General features: G+C 40.0%; 1 protein-coding gene across 1 annotated transcript in view; it reads right to left on the reverse strand.

The window, feature by feature from the left end:
- The window catches only part of STARD13 (StAR related lipid transfer domain containing 13), a 208,132-nt gene extending 196,863 nt beyond the window's left edge, over positions 1-11,269 (reverse strand). The window contains exon 1 of the mRNA XM_036742620.1: positions 11,028-11,269. Coding sequence (XP_036598515.1) covers positions 11,028-11,196 — 169 coding nt within the window. The 5' untranslated portion in view covers positions 11,197-11,269. The remainder of the gene's footprint in view (positions 1-11,027) is intronic.
- Between the last annotated feature and the right edge of the window lie 1,643 nt (positions 11,270-12,912).

Raw genomic sequence — 12,912 nt, forward strand, 5'->3', positions numbered from 1 at the left:
CAAAGACTTTATCAGCTACCGCTCTCATTTTTTTTTTTCATTTAGTAACACCCTTCTTAGGGGGGGAAACCTGCAGGTGGATTGGAATGCTAATAGCTAGAGGGTTGGAATTTAGAAGGAAGACAATGTGCATAGCTAGCTCTTCTGGGTGCCTCATTCTCAGTTTTGCAAGATGTGTTTAGTTGGAAATGTGTCCTTCAGGGGAATTCTATATATGACCATAAGGTCAATGATAAATGTCTGGAGATTCTTTTAGTTTTCACAAATGAGTAGTGTGGTTTTACTTAGGCGGACCTAGATATCACCAATGCTGGCTCTATTGCCCATTTCATTTCTTCAGGTAGATTTGGAAGTTATAATTTGATGGGAGTAAAACATTCAGTGGAAAAAAAATACCATTTCATCGACATCTTTGCTTCCAGTGCATTATTTGGTGAATATAAATGTATGAGAAATATTATAGTTCACTTATAAACTGAATACTAATTAAACATGCCTCCCATTAATATTTATGGTTTTAAAAGTTAACTAGGAACCCACTTGAAGTGGAAAGTTGAAATGCCTACGCAATATATCTCCTCAGCTCAAAAACGGTACAGATATATAGACTGGGGGACCATGAGGTCCAAATTAGACTGCAATCTCAATTCTGTGACACCCCTTACCATTGTGCATTATTAAAAAATGAGGGAGTCACTTTCAAACAGCACTATTTCAAGTCAGAGTTAAGTTTGTCAATTCCACTGACTTGAGAGTCAATTTAAGCATGACTGAGATTTTTAAATATTGTACCTGTGTTAGCCAAGTCACATAGGCTGCCTTTGTTCCTGTTGATTTAGCAAATGGTGCCACATTCAAATTCATGTGGCTTATAAAACCTTAAAGGTCAGGTCTTTTCAGTCAATATTATGAAAATCCTTTTGGTGTTCTGTGTGGATTTACTCTGGCCAGTCACCTGACTCTTGCCAAGTGGTCACTGTGTTCTTACACTCCATTCTGGGGTCACAAAGACACAAAAGGTACTTTGATCCTATGGTATAACTTTATGTACATACTCTATTCTATTCTATAGAATCTTCTGTTTGGCATTTAAAGTCTTTCTCAATCTGGCCCCAACCTACCTTTCCAATCTTTTCACACTTTACTCCTCTATTTCTTTACACACTCTACGGTCGAGCTAAGCTGTACTTCTTGCCCCCGACTTTTAAACACAGGACACTACATCTCCCACCTGTGTGTTAACCAACTCCTCCACTCAGATGCCACTAGCTCCCAATTACCTCAAGGATCAAATACAAATTGCTCAGTTTGGCTTTTATACTCTTTCCAACACACACATTACCCTGCTCCTGCATTCTAAGCTCATGCCATACTGTTCTACTTGCTGTCCGCTCACACACACCCCTGATATTCCATCTTTCAGCTGCCTGTCTCTGCACCTGTCCCCCAGGCCTGGAATGCTCACTTCCACCTTCTGGAAGCCCTAATTTCCTTCAACAGGCAGGTCAAGCAGCACTGACCATGTAAGCTTTTCCTGGTCTGCTGGTACTTTCCTTTCAAAGGATATCTTGTATGATATCTGATTTGTCTATCTTGTGTGTACCTGCAGATGTACATGTGGTTTTCCCTATCAGAACATAAAATTCCTTTAAAGTATGGACCACTAGTGTTTCATAAGTCTCTTGCATACAGCAAGTGCTTAATAAATGCTTGTTGATGGTTCATCAATACCTAACCATAAAGCATATGTCCAGGCTAAAAGATGTGGCTGGTGCCTTATAATTTCCAGCAATGCCAATGATTCCTATTGTGGTTTGTTCTTACTCTATTCCTGTGTAATTTGCCAATAATTACTGTTGGTGTGTCCTTGGGCATATCATTTCATTTCTCTGGGCTTCAGTTTCCTCTTCTGTAAAATGAAGGGGTGGGAGTAGATTAACTCTGAGGTCCCTTCCAGCCAGCACTAAATCTTGATTCCATATTAGACACACACACACACAGAGCTCATATCACAGACTGTAGTAATATATTAACACTGCCAATAAAAAACAAAACAAACTCTCCCAACGAAGCATTTATAGACTGGAGATACACAAGGATTGTTTATTTCATGGGGAAACTAAATTTATTTCACAAAACTAAATTCTTTTGACTTTCTTCAGACCTAGTGGGAGAGACCTTATAACCAGAAATATCTTAAAACCACAAAGCCAAAATTTTCTCTGAGCAACTATCCTCTTTATGTCCTGCTCTACTGTATCCTTTCCCCAACTAAACATATTCTCACATTACCTCCAGCCACCTAACAACCCCCTAGTGGTTTCCTGTTCTTTTCCTGCTGAGAGCCCCCTCCATTCCTGTAGCAATGGAATATTCCACATTAGCTAAGCTCTTCTCTGAACACATGCAAGGTCTCATAGTAATTATAGCTGTGAATAGAGACGAAGCCAATGAGTAAGGAGAGTGCCATGATCTCCACTCTTCATTAAACTATCATCTCTAGGTCTGGTCAAGTCCATTTCTGAGTCCTTGAAAGTAAAAGTAAAACTCTGGAAGGCCTTGTCCCGGACCTGGAAACAACAAACAAAATGTTCTAATTAAACTTGCTCACCATGATCCCTGGGCCATTTTTACATCATGTAAGCCAAGGAGGCAGCGTACTATAGTGGAAAGAATGCTAGCCTTGGATCCAGATAGAGTTGCAGGCATATCCTCCTAGAGACCCTTATTAGCTGTGCAAACCTGAGCAACTCAACCAAAGTTTCTTCATCTGTAAAATGGGCCAATTGCATCAAATGAGATGATATACTTAAAGAGTCCCAAGAACCTTAAAATACCGTATGAGTGGGAGCTACATATGGGAGGAGGGGTGAACAATCCTGTAGATCTAATACAAAGGTTCTTGACCTTTTTTTTCCTTGTTGTGAATCCCTCAGAAGTCTAGTAAAACCCATCTCAGAATAATGTTGGGGTTTTTTAAATTCATAATTGAAGAAAATGCTAAATTTTAGTTAGAAGTTAGTGGGGAAAAAAAGATGTGTACTTTTTCCCTCATTCAGGTTCATGGACCCCTTGAAATCTAACCATGGACTCTCCCAGGTTAAGAACTCCTAATCTAACTGAACAGCGCAAGACACAAATTCTGTAATTGTGGCATTAGTCTAGCCAAAATTCAAAACATTCAGAAGACACATTTTTAACCAGTAAATCTCTTAGATCTTAACTTAGCTCCTCGGGGTTCTCTTTTTTTTGTTTTTTGTTGGTTTCCGCCTCCCTGCCGCCCCCCCTCCCCAGTTGTAGCAGAGATACCCTGGAGAGATGGGGGAGATGGAGACTCAAGAGGAAGGCAAAAACATAAATAATCCATCTGGTGCCCAGCTCCAGCCATCACAGCTGAGAAACTTCAGGTAAACAATGGAATTGAACCTATTAGACACATGTCTTCATATCCTCCCTGAAAATGGACTTGTTCTATTTTTTTTTTACCGATGTCTGGGAAGAATCTGGTAATGCCCAGGTACGAGCTGTGTGTCTCCTCCCAAAAAAATCAATGTCTTCAATACTGGTGGCAAGGGAAATGTATCATAGGAACAGAGAGCTAGAGCTGAAAAGGTCCTAAGAGCATATCCAATCCCTTCATTTGATAGTTGAAGAAACTGAGATACCGGGTTGGTGAAAAGACTTGCCCAAAGCCATACAAATAGTAAGAGAGATGGGATTTGAAATCAGGTCCTCTGACTCCTCTATTATACTACAATGCCTCTCCCAGGGAGGATTGAAGGGGTAAAATAGACCCATTAGGGTAAAATCTTGTGAATGTGTGAGCATTAGAAATGAGCTGATGGACTTTCCCGTGCTTGAAAAATGGTGAAGGGCAGTAACTACTGATTAAAACTGGCCTGAATGACATTCCACTGTAAAGCGAGTGTCTAGGCTGGAAGATGTGGCTTTTTGCTACCTATATGTTTATGACTTTCCTGAAGTTACTACTGGTAACTAGACTAATTGGACTATTGTCTGAATGTATGGATTTGAAGATCTCTCTGGTTTCCCTTATTAACGAGTAAGGCACAGAAGAGACAGGTAACATTGCTTCTCCCTAATTTTTGTTCATCTAGCTGCATAGAAGATGATATAAGGCCATTTTTTGGAGACTTTTATATTGCTCTGATATTGGTTTGCTTTATTAGTCAAATCAATTAAATTTTATTAAGAGCCTACCATGTGCCAGGCACTGTGCTAAGCACTAGGGAATATAAAAAGAGGCAAAAGACAGTCCCTGCCTTCAAGGAGCTCACAACTGAATGGAAAAGACAAAGAAACAAGTATGTATAAAGAAGCTATATAAAGGACAAATAGGAAATAAGAGAGCGAAGAGTTTCTGGGTCAGTTTCATTGAAAAGACCTGGGGATACAGCAGGAGTAGGGAACTGGTTTGAATCCCCTATATATACACTATGTTGTATCCCCCATATATACTCTGTACATGTGGCATTCCTACATAGAGGTGGGGAGAGTGACTTTTTAAAAATATAACTAAACGTGCAATTGTCTTGGCCCTAATGCATGTTACAGAACCACGCAGGCAGAAAAACTACTGGTGAACTCATGAGAGAGATGGATTATACAAAAGATGGAATTTTAGTTGGGACTTAAAGAAAGACAGTAAGCAAAGATGAAAAGGGAGACCATTCCCAGCATGGTGGAAAGCCAGAGAAAATGGCTGGAGCCAAGCAATGGAGCATCTTATCTGTGGAATAGCCAGGAAGCCAGTGTCACCGGATTGAAGAATACATGTTGGAGAGTAAAGTATAAGAAGACTGGAAAGGCAGGACTGAGCTATTTTATGAAGGGCTTTGAAGGCCAAGCAGAATATTTTGTATTAGATCCTAGAGTTGATAGAGTCACTAAAGTTTATCAAGTAGGGAAGTCTGTGGTTAGATCAGCACTTTGGGACAATCGCTTTAGTGGCTGACTGTAGCAGTTTTGCGACCTAAAAAAGAAACAAAACAAAATCCCAGTTCCAACCTCTAGAAAATGGATTTTATCTGAGCTAGTCAAGAATCATGAAGGATGACACCCATTCTAGGGAATCAACTCTGGAAACTTACTTTCCTTCCCAAGAGTAAGTGGTTCATCTCATAAGAAAGTATGCAATAAAGCTTTACATAAATTAATGTGAAATGGGCTACATTTTCATTATGCAATAATTTCTAAGGACACATTCATCTTTGAGAAAGAAAGTTCCAACACCCTCTCATGTCAGCATTATACCCTGGTTTCATTGGGGATCCAAAAGATATTTTACTGAGCCGTTCCACCTCTATAGAAATGCATGTGCACTACAGTAGCATGGTACCACCTCGTCCTCCAACATCAATCTATAAGCTAGTCTCCATATTCCTCTCCCCTGAACGTAGAGCATCCTTCTAACTGGAACATCTCAGCTAAACTCCATACCTATATACTTCACTGAGATAAAAAGAGGACCAAAACTCAAAAGAGCATTTCTCTGATTTATTCTCATTGGGCTCTTCAGTATGTTGAACCGGCATTGCCCCAGTCCCTAACAGTGTTGCTGGGGTTTTCTGATCTGTGCGTCCAAGTCTGTTAGTGACTCAAGAACTAAGAAAATGAAGGGACTTCAGGTATAAAGGAAGAAAACCTGATAGGATTTATTAAGGATTAAAATGCTATGGGGAGAGAAGATAAAAAGGATGCTTTTCCTCTCAAATCTGCATCTTAAAGTGGTAGCCACTTGCATCTGCTCACATACCAGAATTCCTCCTCTGCAATGAGCATAAGATCTGGGGGCATAATTTTATTAAATGTAAAATTTAACGTTTATCTATGTATACTTGGGTACCTCTTTACAAAGCACTCAAAATAATGAAATTATGCTAATTTCTACTTGGTCCAGAGTCCCTGAGTATTTATATAATTGTGACTTAATCTGATTCAGTTAGCTATTGATGCTTTCCAAAATTAGTCAGTGCTAGCTAACTTTACTCCACCTCACTAACCATATTTTCTTGTACTTTTTATTAAACAGTATCCTTTATATGTCACACTTCAGCCATGAGCTTTGAACAGCAAGAGAGTCTGACTCACTAAATATAAACCCATGACAGTTGCCATTTTATTTGCTTTAAAAAGCACTTGAGTAATCATTATTGCATTCTCATCATGCATTCTAGGCTACTGCTCCACCCTAAAACTCCCCCAATAATAATGGGGTGGGAAGGAAGTAAGGACATCTACACCTTGTGAATATCATGCTGTCTCCTCAAGGTCTGGCAAAGAAGGCTGGGCAAATTCTCAAAATGCTAGACCATCAGGCAAAATTTCCATGTGTAGTAATGTACTACTGCTTCCTCCTGTGCCCTGACAATGTTTAAAAAAAAATATGTTAACTTACTCTATAGAGTCCTGTGAGAAGAAAATCCATTGAAGATTCAAGTTTGATCTCTCCTTAATGTCTTCACTGGATGTTTGCATTTTTAAATCAAGCAATGAATCTTATTTCGAGAATAGGTGCACCTGTACCAGTCCATTCCCCAAGTGGCCATAAAATGGATCTCCCTTGCCTTTGGCTGTCCCTGTAGGGTAACTCATTAAACGAAGCCTCTTTACAATACAGCATTCGAATAAAAAAAGTTTCTGTAAGTTTTTTTAATTAATAAAGCTCTACTGATTAAATTAGCATTGCAGATTAGACCTCCCCAATTCTTCCATTAAAATCCTACTAGACTATAGTGGGTCGCTGGTGGTACCAAGAAAGCACTGAAAGCTGGAAGGTCCAATGTGGAAAACAACAAGGAAACACAAGCAAATAAATTTAGAAGAAGGGAGGGAGTACAGGGAGCCATTCTTCCTGTCACACGCTATTTGTGTTTCTGGAACAGAAAATGTTAATAGAATCACAGTTCATCATGGAGCCACAGGGTCATTTCTGAGATGCCTTTAATCTTCACTTCTGGACTGTGGCTCCTAATATGTTGCTGTTAAGATTCTTCCTCCCTGCTCCCTTCTTATATTCCAGTCTGGCACAGAAGAAAGAATTCTAGAATAGAAGTCAGAAGACTAGGGTTCAAATCTTACTATCTATGTATCATTGAGCAAGTTATCAGCTCTCTAAGACTCAGTTTCCATTACTGTAAAATGAGGCAGTTGTACTATGTCTAAATCTATGATACCATAGATAAGGAAATTAAGCCCCCTAAAGGTTCATCTTAGATCACTCTGACATCTAGAAGAAGAGCTAGAATCAAAATCCAGGCTTTCCGATTTCAGTCCTGATGCTACCTACCTCTTAGCCATCCTGCTTCTTAGAGATCACTGGGGCAGGAGAACTTTAATGGAAGTCTGCAGTGAACTATTTCATTTTATAACCCTAGATAATTCTCTTTCAATGTAAAATGACATCTGATCTGTCTACCTTGTAAGTTTGGACTTAGATTTTCCAATACCAGTTTTCTTAAAGTCAGGGCACACTTGTAGCCATTATGATCTTTGCTTTCAGAAAATGGAAGGAGGATCCAATGCCACCTTGCTTTTGCAAAGCACCTTCCAACCTGAGAAGCTAAAAGCATCTTCTAAGCACTAGCTTACTCATACTTAACTCCCATGGTGCCTACCTGTAAGGTGGGCAAGGAGTAGGTATCAATCTACTTTTCTCTCTCTTCCCTCCCTCACCTGCATACAAGAGTAAGAGGAAAGAGATGGGGATGACAAACTTCCATGAAGTGGAAGAACTTAACTTTAATAACTCCCATAGTTTTAAACTACAACTGGAAAAATCTATAAAGAAAAATACATTAATCAGGGGCAGGAAGGTAAAACATTTTTTTTTTAGTAGATGAGTCAGCTTAGATTCTCCTTGGCTTTGAATAATTTTAATTCTGATCCTGTGCCTCATCACAATCCGTTCTAGTGTTGGTCTGTTTCTCAACAAAAGCCTAGAAGTTGTTGAATCATTTCTATACTATTCACTGGTTATTTTACTGAAATAAGGTCAGGAGAGAGCTGTTTCTTTATTATTGGTTACACTGTATACAACAGTAATAAAATTTAAAAATAGGCAGTTTTAAGTGCAGAGTCTAAAATTTCATTAACATAATGCGATCATTTTTCCATGACAGATTCGAATAGAATTGATAAAAATCTGTTTTCTTGATGTGACTGTCAGTATAAGGAACAGAAATATAAACTGTAAAAAAAAAATTGACAGTATTGCCTATGTCATAAGCACTTAATAAACATTAGTGCGCTGATTACAGACCATAAAAGTAACCTAACATCATACATACTAAGGGTGATGGAGATTCAGGGAAAGCAAGTAAATCAAAGTTTCCATACACTTGAGAAAATAAAACCTGACTGGAAATTTCAAGTGTGAAGGCCTGAATCTAGGTCTGTAATATGATCATGCTCTTGGGGGATTCAATATTACCTTCTGGACATAACGTATATAAAGGAATAAAAGATTGGCCTTTTGACGGGTCATGTCCTAATCCAAAAGTGATTCACGGGGTCATAACTTTAATATCCATTGCATTAATTAAGATGCCTGGGCAATAATCCAAATCAAACTAGTAATCCAATACAAAATTTGCATCTTACCTGTTAGTTACATTTCTGTATGTATTTTTTTTTGCTCAAACTTGTGATTTCACTGGTGTAGGGAACTTTGGGTGAGGTAACTCCCCAAACCAATACAGACCAGCAACTATTCTCCAAATTATAGTTTTAGAAAATTGCCCAGGGCACTGGGAGATGAAGTGACTTAGCCAGCCTCACAGTCAGAATTTGTCAGAGGTAAGAAGGAACCCAGGTCTTCCCGACTCCGAGGCTGGTTCTTTAACTGCCTTTTGAAATGTCATCTTTAATTCCTTTTCCATGCTCTGCTCTGTCTATTATACTGCACTGTGTTATTTTTAGGATGCTAATCGCTATAGAGTTTGAATTGGTTCTAATCATGGGAATACTGAAATTCTCCCTCATTTCCAAAAAGCTAAATTCTTACTTTGGCCTTTCAGTGCTCCTAAATACTCACTAATATACCTAAGTGAGGAAAGCAATATGACACAGGGGAAGAAAAAGTGCTTGATTTAGAAGAGGGCCGGGATTCAAATTCTAGCTCTGCCATCTGCTACTTTTGTGACTTTAGCCAAGACACTTAATCTTTCTTGGTCTCAGTTTCCTCATCTGTAAAATCAGAAAGTTGAACGAGATGACTTCAAAAGTCTCTTAAAACTTTGAATCCAGGATTCTAATATTTGCAGTCATAAAGATGAGATTCTCTACCCCAATCTTTCAATCAGATATTTTAAGCAAGGATCTATACACCAGTTGATGAGCATATGATGGCCAACAGAAGATCAAATGAGATAATATATGTAAAACACTTTGAACACTTTAAAGCCTTATAGGAAGAACAGCTATTATCAGTAGTCTTCAAAAGGGTAAATACATAACTCATATCTAAAAATTAATCAACATTTAGATACATTTAGGGGAAATTCACTAAGCTGGACTTTTAAATGACAAATCTGGACAAACACTGACACACATGGAGCCTACCAGCTGTCAGAAATATCAAACAAAATGAACACCTTTTTGGGTGGTGATAACAGCATGCTGTAAAGCAACTTTTTTTGTAGTCTCTAACTAAAATTGAGTTACTTCTGAAATTATGCCTAATGTATTTTCAAGTCAACCCACAGGGAAATAATTCTTTTTTTCTTTCTATTCAATCAAGATTTGTACACAGGGTTTATGGAATGACATAATATCCTTCCTGAAATCAGACCTGCATGGAGGACCAATATCCTTCACACATCACCAGTTCCTGAAACTTTACAAACAATTCCTAATTTCCAAGGAAACAATCTCATCAAATGCTAGCTACAAGAATATATATTGTTCATTTTGGATACATTACAATAAGATCCTAATCCAATTTCCCTCTCAAAATTGAATTTCCCTTGAAGGACTGCATATTTTCCAAACCCACAAATTTAACTGGTCACTATTTTACTAACAGACTAGAAATTACTGGTCTTTTATATTTCACTATTTTTAACTGAATCACCAGTTTCAGTTTTGGGGTATCATTAACTGATTATTTAAGGAAACAAGAGTCAGAAAAGAGCTTCTTAAAGAAAAAAAAGAAATTACTTTCCAATTTTTATTTCCTCTTTCAACTTTCTTCCATATGTTAAAGTTTCCTTGAGATGGACAAGCTTTAGGGACCTTTCCTATTGATCGCCCTTTCAAGCGGAGAAAAACTCACCTAGGAAGCTTGTAATCAATATTCTCCCACTTCTGCTTCAGGAAGGTAATTAAAGCAGCTCATTCCTTGCTCCTCGTAAAAGGTCAAAGGATTTGTTTTGAAGCTGGCCTATGCATTTAATCCTTTCCCAGAATTAAAAAGACAATAAATCTGTCACAACTGCTGAGATAAATATACAAATAGTCAAAGAATGTGAAGTCAGTTGACAACTTTGTAGACTTCCTACACAGCTCTTCTCATCCTCCTACCTCCAAAGATTTCCTATAAGATTAGGGCAGGGCTCTCTTTCTCTCCCTCTCTCTCCTCCCCCTTTCTTGGATTAAAATAAGGGACTGCTTATTTAAGTTAACCAGAGTTGGGGCTTTAAATGTGGCCATGGTAAGAAACCTCCAGCAAAGCGCCAAACCCAACCGGGCAAGGAGAAACCTTGTCCGCTTGTCTTGCTGACATCCATGGTCAAGTTCTGGAAAGCGTTTCAGGCGCTCCGTCCCCTACCTGGGCGCTCGCTGCTTCTGTTTACCTGGCAGCGCCCGGCTGTCACCGTCTGCTGAGAACAGGAGCCTCAGCCAGGTCGGAGGGAAGGGAGACTCAAGTGCAGCCCGGGGGCACCCCGCAATCCCGCAGGCGAGATCCTGGCAGGCACACCTTGCAAAATCAAAGGGCTTTCCGAGGCCAGCTGGCCAAGGGAAAGGGAAGCCTAGCGCAGGTGTCCGCTCCGCTCCCCAGCACTCACCTTGTTGGATTTTGGTCACTAGCTGCTGGCGCGCGAGGATCCTGCTCATCCTGTAACGAGAGCGCCTCATCTTCTGATCGAGCCGCAAGTACATCTCCTGCCCCTCGGGGGTCATGGGATTGAGATAGTAGCAGCCAGAGCCCGGGGTCCTGGGGACCTGCCTGAACATCTCCGCAGCTCGCTTTCTTTCTTCCTTTCTCTCTCTCTCTCTTTTTTTTTTTTACCTGCCACCCCCAGTCCTTTGCGTGGCCGCTTCCAACTTTACTCACAGTAGTGCAAAGGCAACAAGCCCGGGAGAGACGCACAGAGCAAGCCTTTTTTTTTTTTTTTAAGGAAAGAAAAAAAAAAAAGGAGTGCCAAAAGCTACAACTCCCGAATTCCAGCCCCCCCGCCCCGGGCCCGCACGTGACCCGAGGAGCCAATGAATGGAAGGGGGGAAAATGTGAAAGTACTCCCAAGTCAGGCTGGAAGAGCCGAGCCCAGGCTGCCGTAGCTGCTCCGGGCTTCCAGCCCTCCCGCTTGGAGGGCAAATGCAAACAGTGGAGTCGTGCCTCCCAGCTGACTAAGCACCCAGGAGTCGCCGCAGGAGAATTTAAAAGAAAGGAGCGGGGGTGGGGAGGGGGAGGAAAAACGACTGGGCACTGGAACACCTGGCGGCTCAGCCTCCACCAGTTACCTGTCTACCTGTGGCCAGATCATCAGAGAGAGCTTCCTTATGCATTGTCCTCAATCAATGCAAAAATGGCTTCAAGCAATCGAAACATCTGCCTTTCATCAACAAGATGTGAACCATGAAAGTTTTTTCAGTTAGAAAACAACAACAAACTTCAACTGCTTTAATACCAGAAGAAAAATTACAAAGAATTTAAGAATAGGACACCCATAAGGGAGCTTGAGACCAGAGCGTCTATTTAAAAAATAATGTTCCCTACATTCCTCTTCTTCCCCTTCTTTGATTCTATTACTTAATTGATATTTAATTCTCTTTACTACTACATTTACTTAAAAAAAATATGGAATGTCTGTTACACACCTGCCAGGAATTACAAACAATAAAACAGCCAACATTTATATATTGCTTTACATGTAAAAGTTGTTTGATGAAATATATCCCAAAGATGCCTTACAATTTAATAGTTAAGGCATACAGCAACACCAGTAACACAAATTGGTAGGAGGGTATCACAAGAGAGGAAAAGTTACATGAACTCAAAGGATGGGAAAAATTGCTGGGATGGGGCCCAGGCAGGAATCAAGAAAGTCTCAGTTTCCTCTTGATGAGGAGAGGATGGAGGAATGAGGGAAAAAGGAATGTCATGAGCCAAACCAAGGAGGCAGGAAAAGTACAGGGCGTGTTCTGGAACTGAGAGTAGTTCAGTTTGGCTGGAGCAAAGGGTACATGTAGAAGAGTAGTGGGAGAAAATATTTTTCTTCCCCCCCACTCCCTATAACATTTTGTTTGATGTGAAAAGCAGCCAAGTCTGTAGCAGTTATGTTATAGGATTCTGTGTATGGGGCTTAGTGAAAAAGGCACTTTTGGTAAGTATACAGCCAAGTTGGCCTTTCATTTGTCTGGTTCAAAGTTAAACATAGCTTGGTCTTGGGTTTGTAGTCCAAACAAAGAAAAGCTCCCAATTTAAAGCTTAGAAAAGACTAAATCAAGACATCAGCACCTCTGTATGACAAAAGGCCCTCCAGCTGCAGTCTTCCATCTCCCCTTGCTGTCTTTTTATGTTAGCTCTACTGAAAACCAGATCAGCCTTGAAGTCTTTTCCACAGGGGTCACATAGTGCTGATCTAGAACTCATACAGGAATTCTAGACTAGTTTTCTCCGGGGGAAGTTAATGAGACAATAGAGGGCCTGGCATAGAACATGCCCTTTGA

Source organism: Trichosurus vulpecula, chromosome 2, assembly GCF_011100635.1.
Source record: "Trichosurus vulpecula isolate mTriVul1 chromosome 2, mTriVul1.pri, whole genome shotgun sequence".
In the NCBI taxonomy this organism is placed as follows: Eukaryota; Metazoa; Chordata; class Mammalia; order Diprotodontia; family Phalangeridae; genus Trichosurus; species Trichosurus vulpecula.